This window comes from Podarcis liolepis, assembly GCF_965112155.1.
Source record: "Podarcis liolepis genome assembly, chromosome: 4".
Classification (NCBI taxonomy): domain Eukaryota; kingdom Metazoa; phylum Chordata; class Lepidosauria; order Squamata; family Lacertidae; genus Podarcis; species Podarcis liolepis.
Genome location: NC_139558.1, coordinates 7966655 through 7983636, shown reverse-complemented (window position 1 = coordinate 7983636; position 16982 = coordinate 7966655). Strand labels below are relative to the sequence as shown.

The window sequence follows — 16982 nt, the reverse complement described above, 5'->3', positions numbered from 1 at the left end:
CTGTAGACCAGGGGTAGCCTGTCCTGTTTCGCCACCTGAGGTCAAGCAAGAACGTGCCACTGCCTGCCCACTACCACCATTGAGTCCTTCCATTTCTGTCATTGTCACTTGTCTTCCACCATGGGGTGGGGAGATGAGTGGCAACACTGCAGTTGGGAACGCCCCAGCTCACGCTGAACTTGGCAAGACCCAGGACGCTCCTCAAAACTTGCAATTTCTCTTCCCCCACCTGTGGATGAAGAGGCACAGTAAGGAGGAAACAGGATGTGGGGAATATGAGCAGCTGCTATAGTTGACTAATTCTTTGCATCAGGCCCTCTTGTATTTGGAGTATTAATGACAGAAGTAGTGGTGGTGGCCTTTAAGTCATTTGAAGAATGTGTTGGTAGTACTTTATTATGCAGCTCATTGAGAATCAGCTGTATAAAGATTAGAAGAAAATTATCTTTGCTATAAGACGGCTGAGCTGTTATGACTTGTCTCCCTCTCTGCCATTATTAATAAAGTTGGCAGTTAATTTTGCCTAAAATGAAATTTTAGTAAGAATTTGGATGTTCTCCTAGGACAAAATATTTGAGGAATTTTAAAGGAAGCAGAAAGTGTTTCAGGTTGATAGACAGGCATGGATTACCTCTGCCTGCACCAAGCTCCCCACACCTTACATTTCCTCTTCAGTAAGCACCAGGGGTGTGCTGTGTTTGGAAGACAGGAGAGCAGCATTGTGCCACAGCATTGTGCACAGGCTGATAATGTGGGTTGACCAATTTGTTGTTTAGTCGTGTCCGACTCTTCGTGACCCCCTGGACCAGAGCATGCCAGGCACTCCTGTCTTCCACTGCCTCCCGCAGTTTGGTCAAACTCTTGCTGGCTGAGTTTGACCAAACTCAGTTTGGTCAAACTCCATGGACAAAGACAACAGGGTTGACCAAAGATCCATCTAATCTAGCATGCTGTTTCCCCAGAATAACCAGACATATTCCTGTGGGAAGCCCCAAAGCATGGCATAAGGACAAACCCCCTCTCTTACTTTAGGCCCCCAGGGACGGGTATTGAGGCATGCTGCCCCAATTGAAGAACATTTTACTTAACTTTGATGTCTACTAGCCATACATAGCTGTCTTCTCCATGAATTTGTCTAATCGGCTTTGTAAAATCCATCTGTTTGCAGCCCTAGTAGTCAATTAACTATGGGGTTGGTAGTTTAAATATGTGCTGCGTGAATAAATACTTCCTTTTATTTACCTTACTTGGGTATCCTCTGGTTCTAGTATTTTAAGAAAGATGTCTCTATATATTTTACACGCTTCTTTCATGTCTTTATTTACATCTTTTCTAAACCAGTGTTTCTCACTTTCAGGTGGGCCATGGTGCCACAGTCTGCCATAGTTTTTTGGTTGGATCAATGCTAGCACCAGCCATTCCTCGCATAGCATTTGCCTCATTCACAGCTGCTGCCTACTGGATTGGCATTTTTACTGAGCTTTCCATCACGTCCCCAAGATTTCTTGCCTGCCCCATCACCATCAGCTAAAATTCCTTCCCCCACCCCTTCTCTCTCCACCTTCATTAGCTCATATGGATTTCTGCATTGTCACATCTGTTGATTTGCATTCTGTATTGAAAATATCTTGCTTCATAATTAAATTGACTTTGCATTGCTAGTCCAAGAGGATCTGACAGCTTTTGAGCTAATTTCATAGTCGTGTAAAATTTGTAATCATTTGACATCTGATGGCATCACAATAACTGAGTGACAGGGAAGAACCTGAACCACCAGAAATGTCAGTGTTTTTCAGAATTTCATGTACTGTTCTTCCACTAAGTGCAGTTAATGTGAACTCTTTGTACCTGTCACAAATGCTATTGAGATAAAAAAGGTACTGGCAGTTTAATTCTAAAGCTATCAAAATTCTTTGTCTTATATATACACAATTTGACCCAAATGGCCATTCATTTCATGGCCTTATCAGTGGAAATTTTGAATAACTGACATGCTGCTTTTAAAATAAAAAAGAACTAGTGTAGAAGTTTATGGTTTTTTTAAAAGGAATTTGAAGTCACATCTCTTTGAATATAAAATGCCGAATTAATGTAACTGAATTAGTAACGAATCTTAAGTACTGTAGTTAATTCTAGTTAATTTCTTTAGTTAATTCTGGGGTATCAGTACATCAGAATAATATTTTGATAAGAACTTTTCTCTCTACCGACAGTCCCGTTTACTGACAGCAGTACAATTGCAGTATCAGTGAAGTCATTTGCCCAGGCAGGCGCATAATGTAACCCATGATAACAGCAAAATAATAAGACTGTGCAATGGTGATGGGATAAAATCAGGCCAAATCTTTATTGACAGCAGCAGGCAGGATATTTTGCTGCAATCTATGGGTCACAGCGCCACTGGACAAAGGCGTCCCTTGCTTACTGGACACAGAACAAGGCATTTTTTTATACAGGGTGCATAGTTCTTTTCATTGCTTGTTTTTTCTTTCTTTCCAAAGCCAAAATTATTCTAGAAGGCCAGATAGGGCCTGTTTATTTATGGCTTTAGCTGCAGTAAAACTGGGAGCAGCCTTTAAGGTCCTTCTAACTATTACCCCCATTGCAGGTAGAAGGCAATGAGTGCAACGGGGATTCAACACCTGAATGCACAATTGTTCCTCTTCACTAAGTAATTTCTATCCATGGAAAGCGGAGCAGGGAGAGGACGCAATTAACAAGGATATATAAGCTACCTGTGCAGCTAGAGGAATTTTTCTGAGCCATCAATATTGTGGGATATATCTAAACCTCAGGTGGAAGCCCATTCCCCAGCTGTCTGAAGGCATTGTGTCACTTGTAGTAGTCCTGGCAGCATTTCTTGAATATGTTGTTGTTGTTTAGTCGTTTAGTCGTGTCCGACTCTTCGTCACCCCATGAACCAGAGCACGCCAGGCACTCCTGTCTTCCACTGCCTCCCGCAGTTTGGACAGACTCATGTTTGTAGCTTCGAGAACACCGTCCAACCATCTCGTCCTCTGTTGTCCCCTTCTTCTTGTGCCCTCAATCTTTCCCAACATCAGGGTCTTCTTGAATATACTCTCCACTAAATGTTTGGGGCAAACTACATGTTAACGCTAGGTACATAGCTGTGCTTTTAAGTGCAGAGTGCTTTTCTTAACTCAGATTGCTGGTGTGGGCAGCCTGATCTGGATCAGGGCCCTAGAACCCACTGCTATGGTTCAGGCTTGTAATTTGCAGATCTTCCATTGAAGTGATATATTCTTTTCAAAGCAAATGGCATACACAGGATACTCAGAGCCAGATCAGGAGGAGATAAAGGGTTAAAGCCCCCAACCCTTATGCTAGGGTCTTGACCCTGCCCTTACTGGAAATTTGTCCTTAGAAGAAAAATGCCCCCTGCTCTAAATGGATCTGTCCAGTGGCTTGGGTAAAAAGTATATTTTTTCACTAACCTGTCCTGTGTTTAGCAGACTAGTGAATAAGCACTAAAGTGTTCAACCTTTCTGGTGATATACATTGTGGGCCCAGGCATTGCAACTCTCAGTCCCGAACCCTCAACAGATTAAATGACACCCGAGACTGGCTTGGGCTGAAACAGACCACAACTTTATTGAATACAGTTGAAAGAAGTTGGGCTTGGGTATAGCGTGTATAGAAATGTAGAAGGACAAGAAAATAGAACAAATATTATTTCCAACTATTGTAAATCACAAGGGGAATTAGCTGACAGAAATGTGTACAATAATTAACAATGTTTTAAATTTTCGCTAACCATCTGTGAGTCCCTTTGCCATCTGAGATGTGACAGATACCTGAAAAAGGACCTTTTCTGCCGCCCCATCTTTAGAACATTTTCTCCCAGGAGGCTTGCTTGGCACTGATTCTGCTTTTTCTTTAGTGAAAGATAAAGACGTTTTTTATTCTCTAAACTAGACTTTTTAATGTGTTGCAGTCCAGCTTCAAAAAAGGTGTGGGGTTTTTTTTCTTCATTACTTTTCTTCGTTGTTTTATTGCAGAATTTTTGGTGTTGATACTTATTGTTTGAATATTTTTATGAAAGCTGCTTTGTGGTTTTTTTTTCCAGAAAAACAGCACACAATAAAATACTCTGAACAAACACAGATAAATAAATAATTTCTGTGATGTCAATAGAACAAACATCAGTACAAAAACAGTATAAAACTCAAACACGTAACACCACTCAGCAGATGCAGTTCATCAGCTAGTATCAGGGTAAGAAAACAGCAGCATTTTAATTGTCTTCTGAAAATCATCAGAGAGGAGTCTGACAGATGGAAGGGGGAGAGGAGAGGAGAGACTCAATGACTGAAAAAAATCTGTCTCTTGTTGCCATCCACCTCACCTCGGGAAAAACGAGGTGCATTTTGAGTCTCTTAAAGATGATTTCAGTAGCTGGGCAACATACAGGATTCCGTGGTCCTCTAGGTACCTCAGTCCCAAGTTGCTCCAGAATTCATACATCACAATCAACACTTTGAGTTGCGTTCTGAAACAAACTGGAAGCTTGTATAGTTCTATAAAGAATTGGCAAAGTGTGTTCCTTTTATTGATAGCAGTTAGCAGCCCAGCTGTAATAATAGTAGATTCTGAACCATTTTCAAAGGCAACCCCATGTAAAACACATTGAGTGACTCTGCCAGTGTGCCTGCACAGCCCTGACCTCACAACTCTTATTGCCAACCATCCTAGTAACTCACAGCGACTCCAGTTTTGGCAGGGCAGCTCCATTCCACATCCCCACTGTGTCAGCTTCTCCTGAATTTAACAATAGATTCTATCAGGGCCTGTATTGATAATTTCCTTTCTGATCTGCATTTCCTCCCAGTTGGGAATCCAGAGCAGTATAGAGTATCGTTAAAATGCAGTCAATTCAAAAACATTGCATTAAATCCAATAAATGTTCCCTACATTCAACAGAACCTAACTTAAGACTGAAACAACATATTTCAACTGCTGTGTCCCCAGGATATTTACTTCCAAAAGTCTGGATGAACAAATTTGTCTTTAGCTGATGCCTAACAGTCGCCAGAGGGATGCGGGTGGCGCTGTGGGTTAAACCGCAGAGCCTAGGGCTTGCCGATCAGAAGGTCGCGGTTCGAATCCCCACGACGGGGTGAGCTCCTGTTGCTCGGTCTCTGCTCCTGCCAACCTAGCAGTTTGAAAGCACAAAGTGCAAGTAGATAAATAGGTACAGCTCTGGTGGGAAGGTAAGTGCTGTTTCCGTGTGCTGCTCTGGTATACCACATGACCTGGAAGCTGTATGCTGGCTCCCTCGGCCAGTAAAGCAAGATGAGCGCCACAACCCCAGAGTCATCTGCGACTGGACCTAACAGTCAGGGGTCCCTTTACCTAAGGCGCCAGCAAAATGGGCAAATGCCCTTCCCTAGGGAGGTGATGCCAAACATGAGAAAGTACTGTAAGCACTGCCCTAGACCTGCCCCCATTGGCAGAACCAAAAGCAGGGCCTCCCTTGCTAATGGCAGGGCATGGGCCTGAAGATAATCTGAAAGTATAAGACATGATTGCGGCCTTGTCTCATTTTTCCAAGAAAGGCCAAAGCTGAAGAATCAGCCAGATATGATAAAAGGTGTTATAAACAAGAGAGGATACCTGGGCATCTATCCATAAAGTCGGATCTAATAACATGCCAAGCTACATGTTTAGGAGAAGTGCAATCCGATCTAGAAAAGGCCAAATTCCTATTCTCCAGAGAGCTATTTGACCAATGAGGAGAACTTCAATCTTACCTGGATTGACCTTCATTCATTGGACATTTATTGTGGACTTCTACAGTCACAGCTTAAGAGGATGGAAAGGGTTTCAAGAGGTCTGTATCATCCATATACTGATAACATTTTTCTTAAAATCTCTGGGCAGCCTTCCCCTCATAGCACTGCATTCATTCATTCATTCATTCATTCATTCATTCATTCATTTATAGCATATTTATTACCATCTCTATTCATGGTTAGGCTGGTGTGGAGGGAAGTTTTCCTTCGTATACCCTAGACCCAAGCAGTCTGGGACTTTAAAAGTAAGCACCAGCATTTTAAATTGAGATTCGAAATGGATAAGAAGATGTTTCTGAATCCAAGACATATATTCCCACAAACTGTTCCTGGTGAATAGTAAAGCAACTATATTTTACACTAGCAAAAGTTTAGCCTTCAAAGGCATGTAAGCACATTGCAGTAATCAAAGCTAGAGGTTAGTAGGGCATGGATAAGTAGCCAAGCTTTCTCTATCCAAAAAGAGATGCAGCTGGTGAAGTAGTCTTGGCTCATGAAAAGGTTACTGGACCATTGATAAAACCTGGACTTCCAGTGACCTTGTATGAGGAATACAACCACATCCAGAACTGCTTGAACCAATGGTTAGGTGAACCCCCTTCCATCAATCCTTCCATCTTCTTTGGACTGAGAGTCAGTTTATTCATTTCCATCCAGTCCATTACCAATTCCAGACATTGTTCAGCACATTGACTGCATCATTTGGAAAACCACATATTATACATACTACTTGGCAGTCCTACTGTGCTCTGAGGGCTTATTCCCTAGTAAGTATATTTAAGACCACAGCCTCAGACGTAACAGAAAATTGGGCGTCATGTCATTGAAAAGTCAGTTATAATACAGCATATTCATTTATTTAAGCTCTACCACACAATACAGTGGTGCCTCGCAAGATGAAAAGAATCCGTTCTGTGATTCTCTTCGTCTAGCGGTTTTTTCGTCTTGCAAAGCAAGCCCATTGACGGATTAGCGCTTTTAGCGGCTTTTAGCGGCTTATCTGCTGATCGGATCAGCTGATAAGCGGCTTAGTGGCTTAGAAAAAGGGGGGGAACCAGCAGGAACTCGCAAGACATTGTCGTCTTGCGAAGCAAGCCCATAGGAAATTCGTTTTGCGAAGCACCTCCAAAACGGAAAACTCTTTCGTCTAGCGAGTTTTCTGTCTTGCGAGGCATTCGTCTTGCGGGGCACCACTGTACAGGCATTTTTTTTTACAGATATTCTAGTGTTTATGCAAAATAGTAATATGGCATGACAATACAGAAATTCATTCTTCAGGTAACTATTTTAGTATGTGCAAAAATAGAATTATTTTACTCTCTGATTTCCTTCAAGCGTGGCTTTTGTAATAATTTATAATATATTTTCATTCAAGGTAAAAACATAATGTGAAATAGTCAGTGTAAATGAAAACCAAAAAACTAATCCAGATAAATTATTATTGCATTTTAAAAGAATTTTACTTTAAACTGAGATTACTTATGTAAAGTGTTACATTTTAAAATCTTAGCCACATAAACCCACTTAAAGCTTTCAATGGAAAAATGCCAGCTTTTAATTAAAATAGATTCAAGAAGGGATTGAGAATAATTACACTGGATTTATTTTACGGCTAGCGAACTAAATCAGAATATTGGTTAAGGTGAGACTGGATCAATTGGGATAGCAAAGGTAATTTGCATTTCTAATTCGTTCTATGTCATTGTGCAAAGATTTCCTCATATGGATCCTTAAACTTCTCTAGAATGGAATCTCATGAGACGACCTGAAAAGATGAAGGGGGGGATACACTGACGAACGTTCCTGTTAGAATAATGTGATATTTTTGGGCAAACAAAATGGAAGATTTATTTTAAATGCTATATATTCAATAGGCCATGCAACTCAATGGGAGCACCTGGGAGCAAGCCTAATGGACCTCAGTGGAGCTTGCTTCTGAACTGATATGCAGTGAATTGTGCTTTTAGTATTTACTCCTTCTGGGTTGCATCCAGCAAAGTCATATTGTTAGCACATGGACTTCTGCTTGGGTAACAGACCTTCCCCCTTCTCCCCACTGCCCCCTCAGATTCCACAACATTTAGGAGTAAATGAGCTCTACTGACTTCAGTGGCCAACTAAGCACAAGAATTTTCAGTACAAAACACTTTGTAAAATTACATTTCAAATTGCCTTTGTTAACGAGTCTCAGATTGTGTGTTCTCATATTATTTATATAGTGATACAGCATTTTAATACCAAATATAGTATGTATTTTATTTTGTTATGCAGCAGCAGAATGATATCTAATCACAAAACAATATTCTTATGCCTAGGGCGCTATCCCTTGCTTCATTTTGGACGCCTTGCTTAAGTTGCTGTAGAGTGCAACATATCAATTAAAGTAGCTGAAATCATGAAGAATTATAATATAGACTGCTAAAGGAGCAAAGCATATTGAAAGATTCCTTACTTATTTAAATATTATGTTAATAGTGTAATGATTTGAATAATTTTGTTCCAGAAGTTGATTTTAGAATCCTAAAAAAGAAAATCTAAACTTGGAATAGACAAGATGTACGTTGGCTCTTAATCGAGTTGCTGTTTGTACATTAGTAATTTAGCAATTATCTCCATCGTCTGCTACAAGCAACACTGACCCTGTTTAATAAAAGAATTATAAACAGTGAATAAATGAAAACTCATCTGCAATAAGTAAGAAAATGAAGTTTGCTGAGGAGCAGTAATTGGTTCTTGGATGCCACCAAGGCATTAGCAATCCATCATTCTCTTGGTTTTTTATTTATTTTAAATTTCTAGTATTTTCAGAACACTGTGCATGGGCCACAGTTTTCTCCTCCTCTTCCTCCTCCTCCTTTTTTGTGCACCAGTGCATGGGTACATTGATTAGATCACAGTGCAAGTAGAACTCCTGATTTAACTCTGCAATTGAATCAAGATATGAGCTGGTGTTTGAGTAAAAATTACAAATAAACCAAAAACACATATACTAACTAGAAACACAATAATTATATTTTCTTTTAACTAAAAAGAAATCCCATGAGTCTTTCCCACGAGCCTCTGCCATCACCAGTGCCTCACTGAAGGAGAAAGCGGACAGAACCACACACCTCAGCACTGTTTATAAGAACATAAGCCTTGCAGAATCAGGCCAGTGCTGATTCAGTCCAGCATTCTGTTCTCACAATAGCCAACCAGGTGCCCGTGGGAAGCCTCGCCTCAGCTGTCATTCCCAGTAACTGGCATTTAGAAGAATACTGTCTCCAACAGTGAAAGTAGAAGAACATAGACAACTTGGTAAATGGCCATTGATATCCGCCATTCAAGTCAGTGGCCAGCACTGCTTCTTGTGTGAGTTTGTTGGCATCCGTCTATCTCAAGAGACAATGGAAGAATGTGCTACCAGGTCTAAAGTCAAGTCATTGGAGAATTACAGAGCCTGCTGGGACTATAGAGAGCGATATGCGAGAGACATGTTTTATTGCAGATGGGGCATGTGAAGGCGCTTGGTTTCGCTGGTGTAGATGCACCCTGGTATTTCTTCTCTCTAGTCTCCTTCCAGCAGTCATTCCTCTTCTGGTCATTGCTGTGGATACACGGCCGCACTGTCTCTCTCAAGAGTTTCAGTGGTTTTTGCTCAATGTGATTGCGTCAATGTCAGTTGCTGCTTTGGAAGAATTTAGGGTGGGTGGTTGGAGTTTAGTTAGAAATGTGAAAATATGACAGTGTGTAAAAAGTCAGTATTTTCATCCAACTTCATTCTTTTGTGTATGTGTACTCTGGGAGCACTGTTGGCATTAAATCAAACACTTTTAGTTGTTTGTAGTAAGTTTTGAGCATTTTGTGTTAGAAAGGACGAGAGCAGAAGATGTCTGCAAGGCTTAACTTTTGTGAACATGCCTAAGCCGGGTTTTTGTCAGAATGTTGATATGGATTGGAATAACAAATAACTACTTAGAATGCATTGCAGAGCTTTTACAAAAGCAATGATTTTCCCCCAGATAATAAGATACCCTATTAACCTCAAAAGAATATAACCAGTCAGCTAGCTGATCAGACTGAAGTGCTGCGAGAAAAAGTCGAGCGAGTGTTTTGCACTGGCTGGAAAGTATTGGCAGGTTGCAAGAGAATTTTCACTGAAAGGCATCAAGAAAGTGACTGACCAAACTCAATGGGTTTATAATCAATCTACCTTGTCTTATCTAAAGAGGTTTAGAAGATATTGTGTTAGATATCTGTTAGAAGAGATTATCAAATTCCTGCAATGTAGACTCAGTGGACTGCAAAGTGTTTCAACAAGAATATGGTTTAAAAGTTCTAGTCAGTTAGAAGTCCATTGTTAGGAACTGGCATTTCTGAGAAACCTTCATTCTTATTTTCTTTAAAATGCGCCTTGATCTGAATAAATCTGAAGTTGTAACCCACTGTATGTAGTACAGTGGCTATTTTTTCCAGCTGTGTTACTGATACAAAATATCAAAATGGTTAAATGATTTCTACCCCAACGTATAAAGTGAAGCTTTTCATATCAAGTTCTAACAAATTTTAAAAGGTGTTAATCTAAAAATTCTTAATATAATCATGTGACATCTGAGATTTCTGACCAGATACATCTAGGATTGCCCTGTAAACAAGACATTGTCCAGTGCCGAACCAAATTCTCATTAAGAGATGAAACCTAGGTTGGTACACTCAACAATTAGGCCCATTACATGGAGAATAAAACTTAACCTCATTTGTCATGTATGTAAAACCTACATCTTAAGAAACAGATTTAAACACATTTTAAGTGGAGCATTATACTATGCCTCAATCCTATCTAAAATAAAATCTATTTTGATTTTAAAATAATTTACCAACTAAATATAGGGCCAGACTTTGAAAAGCAGCCCAGATTTTCTATCTGCATTCATAGGTGCAAATTGAGGTACTGCTTCAGAAATTTTCAGAAGACACAATTCTGAACCCCAATAAAGTTTTTGGGGGGAGAAATGCTTGCCATGTTGGGTGAGGCTTCCTTTCCATCAATCTCTCCCCCCCCTTCAGCGGGATTTTTAAAAAGCACTTTAAATGTGTATCTATCTTCACTTTTTACTATTTAATGAATTTACAATCTATCCACACTATCTTGTTTTAAGCTAAACAAATTGTGATATTCAGCTAGGTTTACTCTGAGTGAACCTATTGAAATTAAGGGCTCCAATTTATTCATATTCATTTAAATAGATTGACTCTAAGTAAAACTTAGTTGAATACAACCCATACATAGGATTGTGTTGAATACCAGTTAATCTCATGAAAAGATAATCTTTCAACATCTCTTCTGCTTATCTTTCTTTGAGTGTTTTGTTTTTAACATTTTGTCCATATTTCCCTGCCATTAGCTTATACTGGTCATGCCTCCTCTGTTGATAAACAAATGGACTTGCATTGGTTACACACAGCAACGAAGAATTTCATTGTCCTTGAATCATTCAACATCTGCATCAACTGCTTTCTCATTGCGTGTTCAGTGTGAACATGTTGCAATAAATTGATGCATTTTGTTTCTTGGTTTCAAAACTGGATTCTCATGCTTTTGTTTCAACGACTTTTGTCCCATTTAATGACCAAGCATAGGATTTGGTGAAATGTTTACAATGGTGCCACATTGGGAATGGATGAAGGCATCTATGGAATTCCTCTCTGCACAATGTGATTATTCTCAATATTTTTCCCAAGCCCAAACAGAACGATTCTTCTTTTTCTTTAATAGAATCTCTAATTCTGTTAAAGTAATTCTACCACTAAGTACACTCTTCTGCTTGCGTTTTCTATGTACAAAATGCTTGGTAAGGGTAAAACAACACATTATATTAAATGTGTGGCTGTTAGCACTTATGGAGAGCTGCATGTTTCTTCTCTTCCAACTATAACTCTAAGGCACCTTAGCCATGTCCTCCAGAAATTCTGTTGCTCTGCTTTCCTACGACACATAATTGGCTGCTGGTGACAGGGAATGCTGTCAAACACACTACATTGTGATGTCAGGATGTGTAAGTTGTGTCAGAGAGAGAGAGAGAGAGAGAGAGAGAGAGAGAGAGAGAGAGAAATATACTGTTCTTTCCGTTGATTGAAAAATTGTCAGATAGATGCAGATACATTTTTGTATTACTTATTTCTGAACAAGCTATTTACTCAACTCCCCTGGGGATACATAGCATGGAAGGGAAGTTTATGATAGAGCTAGGGCAGCAGCTAATTAAATTTTAGTTATTCCATGCAACACTTTGGGAAGATGAAATGTACAGGGGCGGGAGCCCAGTATTTGCTTTGCTGACTTATTGAACCAACATTACAGGTTAATTTCCTGTGTAGGAGATTTTTCTAGCATCAGCCATATTTTCTAAATTTATCTAAGGCAGATAGTAAACCAAGTTATCAGTTTTGACTATTTTCTGAGAAAATGTGTACGCTTCTGTTATTGTGGCTATTATTTTTAAAGTTACTACAAGGATTGACATTCGCTCCAAGGTTGCCTTTCTGGATATATTAGAATTAAATTAATTTGACCTCATGTTTCCTAAACATCATTTGGTAGCATTGTGACCCAGTGGAGAATGTTCCCGTTTGCACATAATGGTAAGCTGTGGTCTAAAACAAACCATGAGTTATCTGCCACAGATAACAAGCATGCTGGTGCGCACTGCTCTGCGGCCTGTGCATTCTCTCCCTATGCCTTGCCAGGACGAAGTGTTAATTTAATATTACATGTCAACCATGGTTTGCTTTCCCCAAACATACTACAAGTGCTGGTTTCCACATAATCTGAAGATAGTGCTATAGTTTGTTTCCTTCCAGCATGGCGGTGGTGGGGACGGAGGCAAATGCAACTGAACAGCATATTTATTTATTTATTTATTTTTAAAAAATTATTCATTTTATAACACAAATAAGCAACCCAGACAGGAAAACAAACAATAGAAACAGATTCTTGTCTTATCCTTATTTTTTCTAAACATTGTTAGGTGGGCTTCCCCAAGTCCCCCCTATCTGATTTTCATTTTACCTCATCTTTAGCAGTTTACATATACCATAATTTCTAACCTTTTTTTTAATCACACTTACTTTAACCATAAAAATCTTCACATTTTATCACTTGCAAATAATACTATTTTAAAATACACTGTCTTCTACTTCTAACCCTACAGCCTAAATCCACTTCCAAAGCTAGTCTAAGATTTAAATATTAACATATTTGTTCAAATATTCCTTAAATTTCTTCCAATCTTCTTCCACCGTCTCTTCTCTCTGGTCTCGGAGTCTCCTGGTCAGTTCGGCAAGTTCCATATAGTCCATCATCTTCATCTGCCATTCTTCTGTAGTTGGTAAATCTTGTTTCTTCCAATTCTTCGCTAGCAATATTCTCGCAGCTGTTGTGGCATACAGAAAAAAAGTAACATCCTTTCTGGGATTTCACCCTCCACTATACCAAGTAAAAAGGCTTCTGGTTTTTTAATAAATGTGTTTTTCAACACTTTTTTCAGTTCATTATAAATGCAACTGAACAGCATAAACCATGGTTTACGATAATGACAATCACACTTTACATTGTGGATGCTCTTTGTGGGATCGCGCGTGGTGCTACAGTTCCCAGGGAGCTTACTGACAAATGGGCTGGCTTGCCTCTCAGTGTTAATTTTTGGAGGTTCACGGCCAGCCTCAGTAATCAAGTTTCTTGCTGGGAGGTGGGGCCAGCCCCATTTAAAAATAGGGGGTGGAGCTGAAATAGCCAGGCAGTTGGCTCTGGAGATTCACCCTCCCTACCCTCCATTTGTTTAATGTTTCGTTTGCAGGTTAACTTTTTCTTCCTCTTTAGTGGGCTCTGCTACGGTCTTTGACTGGTTGCTGTCGAAGGACCGGGAAGAAATTTTCTTGCATTGGCAGGTTTTGTCTTCCCCATAGCAATTCATCACAACTTTGACCTTGGGTGGAATCCTTTAGCCTTTTCTTCCCTATAGGTGGGGGCGTGAAGTGGTGACTCACCCCCCTGCGGTGGCGATTCCAGGGTCCCCTCTTAAAGGGGTTATATATATGGGTGTCACTGCCCATACACTGAAAGGTTGTCAGTGAACCACCCTGTGTGAGGGGATGTGGGCTGGGCTGCCTGCTACACTTACGTCTCGCAGAGCACCCCGTATCCTATTCACCCTGATGAGCCCCAGTTCCCCCCGGCTGTGGGGCTGGGAGGGATACACTCCCAAGGCCTAAGCCAAGGTCTTCCTGCATTCGGAAGTTTAATAAAGTTGTGGCCTAATTTTAATTCCATATAATGTTGTCAGAGTCTTTATTCCTTTCTTGTGATCCCTGGGGGCTGGGACTGGGGCTGTTGCCGCATGGTCACGCAATGTGTAAACCAGGTTAGTATGTCTCACATGAATTTGATACCTGGAAGTTCAAGTCTCTGCTTAGTCCTTAATTCATTGTCTGAGCTTTTATTTTCACTGTATACACCATACAGCATCTGTGTGACTCAGTGAACAGAGCATGTTGAAGATAGACTAGGAAAAGACATATTCAAACCCTGCTTAGCCTTGAAGCTCATAGTGCGTCCTATTCATGTCACTGAGGCTTGTGACAAGCAGAACTCTCCGGGAGTTGGGCTATAAGGAATGGGATGTCATTACTAAATCACAACTCATATTTTTCACAGATTTTAGCTGACCTAGAAAACCACGCACTTTTTAAAGATGACCTGGAATGTCAGAAGCTGATTCTGGAAGCCATGAAATACCATCTCTTGCCAGAAAGACGGACTCTTATGCAAAGCCCAAGAACTAAACCAAGAAAATCCACAGTTGGGACCCTGTATGCAGTTGGAGGAATGGACAACAACAAAGGTACTAATTAACAGTTATTGATTTGATAAAGACAGTTGGCAGAATAGTCCCTATCCCCCATCTCTCCCTAGGAGTGTCTGGAATCCTTCATGCAGAAAAAAATCTACAATGTAAATTGTATTGTGGGCTAAACGGTAAAATCTCTTTTAATCTCAATAAATAATTGAGTAGTTTAATAGGAAGGGCAGAATACTGATTGCTCTTCCATCGGGTGTTTCAATCTGCTTCATTGTTCTAGAAGAAGAAACACCAAGGGAGTTAGCTGGGTCGCAAAATAAAAATGTTTTTTTTAAAAAAAAGTAATAATGTCAGACACACTGTGATTGAAAAGGTGGGGAGGAGAGAGAAATCCTGGATTCAAAGCCCTAGGTTATTTCAGCTCTCAATGAATCATTGTCTGGAGGTGAACACAGGGAAAAGAAAACTTTAAAATAACCCAAGCAGGAAATTCAACTATAAAAAAATCAGACATTATAGTAATGGGAAGAGATAAAAGCTGATTTACTGAAACATTAATTTCAAATATCCTATTCCTTAATCTTACGATTAAATCTAAAACTATCAAACAAATGAGATTTTGATAAACACATAAACTAGATGTCCTGTGGGTATAGGACGAGTTACAAAAAAATATACTTCCCCCCTTAGTATTTGTAAAGGTGGACAAATACTCATAGGTCTATGGCTTCAAACGCAAAAGCATTCCTTCTTAATTGTCAAGACATATGTGGGCAACATCCAGTGATGTCTGTCCGCTTGCTCAGTGGGACTAATGGTTTCTCTTCTCCCCATTTAGCCCTCAAATATGCTCTGGAGGGTCCTTCACATCCCAACCTTTATCTTTAATCAGTTTTCCTTTATCCATAAGTGTGCACAAAGGGAGTAGAATTTTGTTCCTGTTAACTTCATCAGGATGGCATTCAGGAAGAGAAAAGACAGATTGCAAAGTTACTCACTTTTAGGTACTACTGAAAGGCCACATAAGAATGGTTGAGATGACAACAGTGTAAGATGTGTCAAGGTCTTAAGGTTTCCAGGAAGCAGTAGCAGAACCTCAGACGTATTAAGTGAACAGCCTGGGCATGTATGCAATGCTAGAAATTTCTCATGTCTGTGGTCTTAAGAATAAAATAAAGGTAGTGGTCTTATACCAAGTCATACTCTGGATCCATCTCCTTCAGTTTTGTTGGCCATAGCAGTGGTTCTCTAGGGTTTCAGGAAGGACTTCTGCCCTAGACACCAGCAGTTGAACTTGGGACCCCAAAGGTAGAGTCAAACTTCACAGAGTCCTTCTTGGCTGAGCCAACCTAAGCAGAGGGAAAACAAGCCTTTAAAATAGTGTTTTGAGTCACACCACACCTTTACTGGCTTACCTGGCTCAGGGATGCCAGGTCACATGACTGAGTTGAATGCTTTTAAGATCCAGCCTGAGACGCTCCTCTCTGGCCCCACCCCTGCCATGCCTCCAAGACACCCACTTTTTCAAGACAATCTGGTTTAGGGTCCGCTCAGCTAGCAGGGTGCCAGCTTAGTTGGGACAGGGGAGATATTCTGTTGTATCTCCAGCTGGGCTGGAAACCACCTGGCTCAGCCAGAGATCTTCTGGATTCTCACTCTGCTCATCCCAGCGGATCTTGCTATAGAATTGCTACTTAAGCCTGCATAGGACCGCAGCCTTAAAATACTGTACTGGTGACAATTCATTTCTAGCACAGTATTAGGTATTGTGATTTGCCGACACAGCTCTTGGTGCTCAAGCTGCTGATCAAGCTAAAAGTCGAGGAGCATGTTGAACATGGGTGTTTTAATTATGTGTGGGAGTGTTACACAAATTTTCATTTTGCCGTTAATTATAGAAGATATCAAGGTCTATCTTACCTTCCATCTTATCGAATATCAACCCTGTTCTCTATAACATATAAAACATTGAGCAAACTTTGAACAAACTACCAAACATTGAATGGTTGTCACCCAGAGAACTCAGTGGTAGTGTAACTCAGAAATATAATAAATGTAAGAACTGGGCAGCACTCTGATTGCTCTGATAGGTGTGATGTTAGAGACACTCCTTTAATAGACAGAGCAGCATGTGGATTTTAGCTCTCCAATTGCTCCCTAGAGTGAACCATTTTATACAGAACATGAAAGAGAACCTAATTAGTTCTTTATAACTTCATATAATAGCCACTTTTTTGCTATGAAAGTTTATCACAGCAAGCCATTCTTTATGCTAGTTTATAGTTCTAAAAAAAAGCTAATTAATTTAACCACTTGCACATGTGGCCACTCC

The 16982-nt window shown here is 40.1% G+C and overlaps 1 protein-coding gene across 4 annotated transcripts in view; it reads left to right on the top strand.

Annotated features, from left to right (window-relative positions):
* Positions 1-16982, top strand: part of KLHL1 (kelch like family member 1) — a 125165-nt gene that overhangs the window by 60444 nt on the left and 47739 nt on the right. For all 4 annotated transcript variants that reach the window (XM_083501211.1, XM_083501209.1, XM_083501212.1 and 1 more), the window contains exon 6: positions 14506-14692. In XM_083501211.1, coding sequence (XP_083357337.1) covers positions 14506-14692 — 187 coding nt within the window. The remainder of the gene's footprint in view (positions 1-14505; positions 14693-16982) is intronic.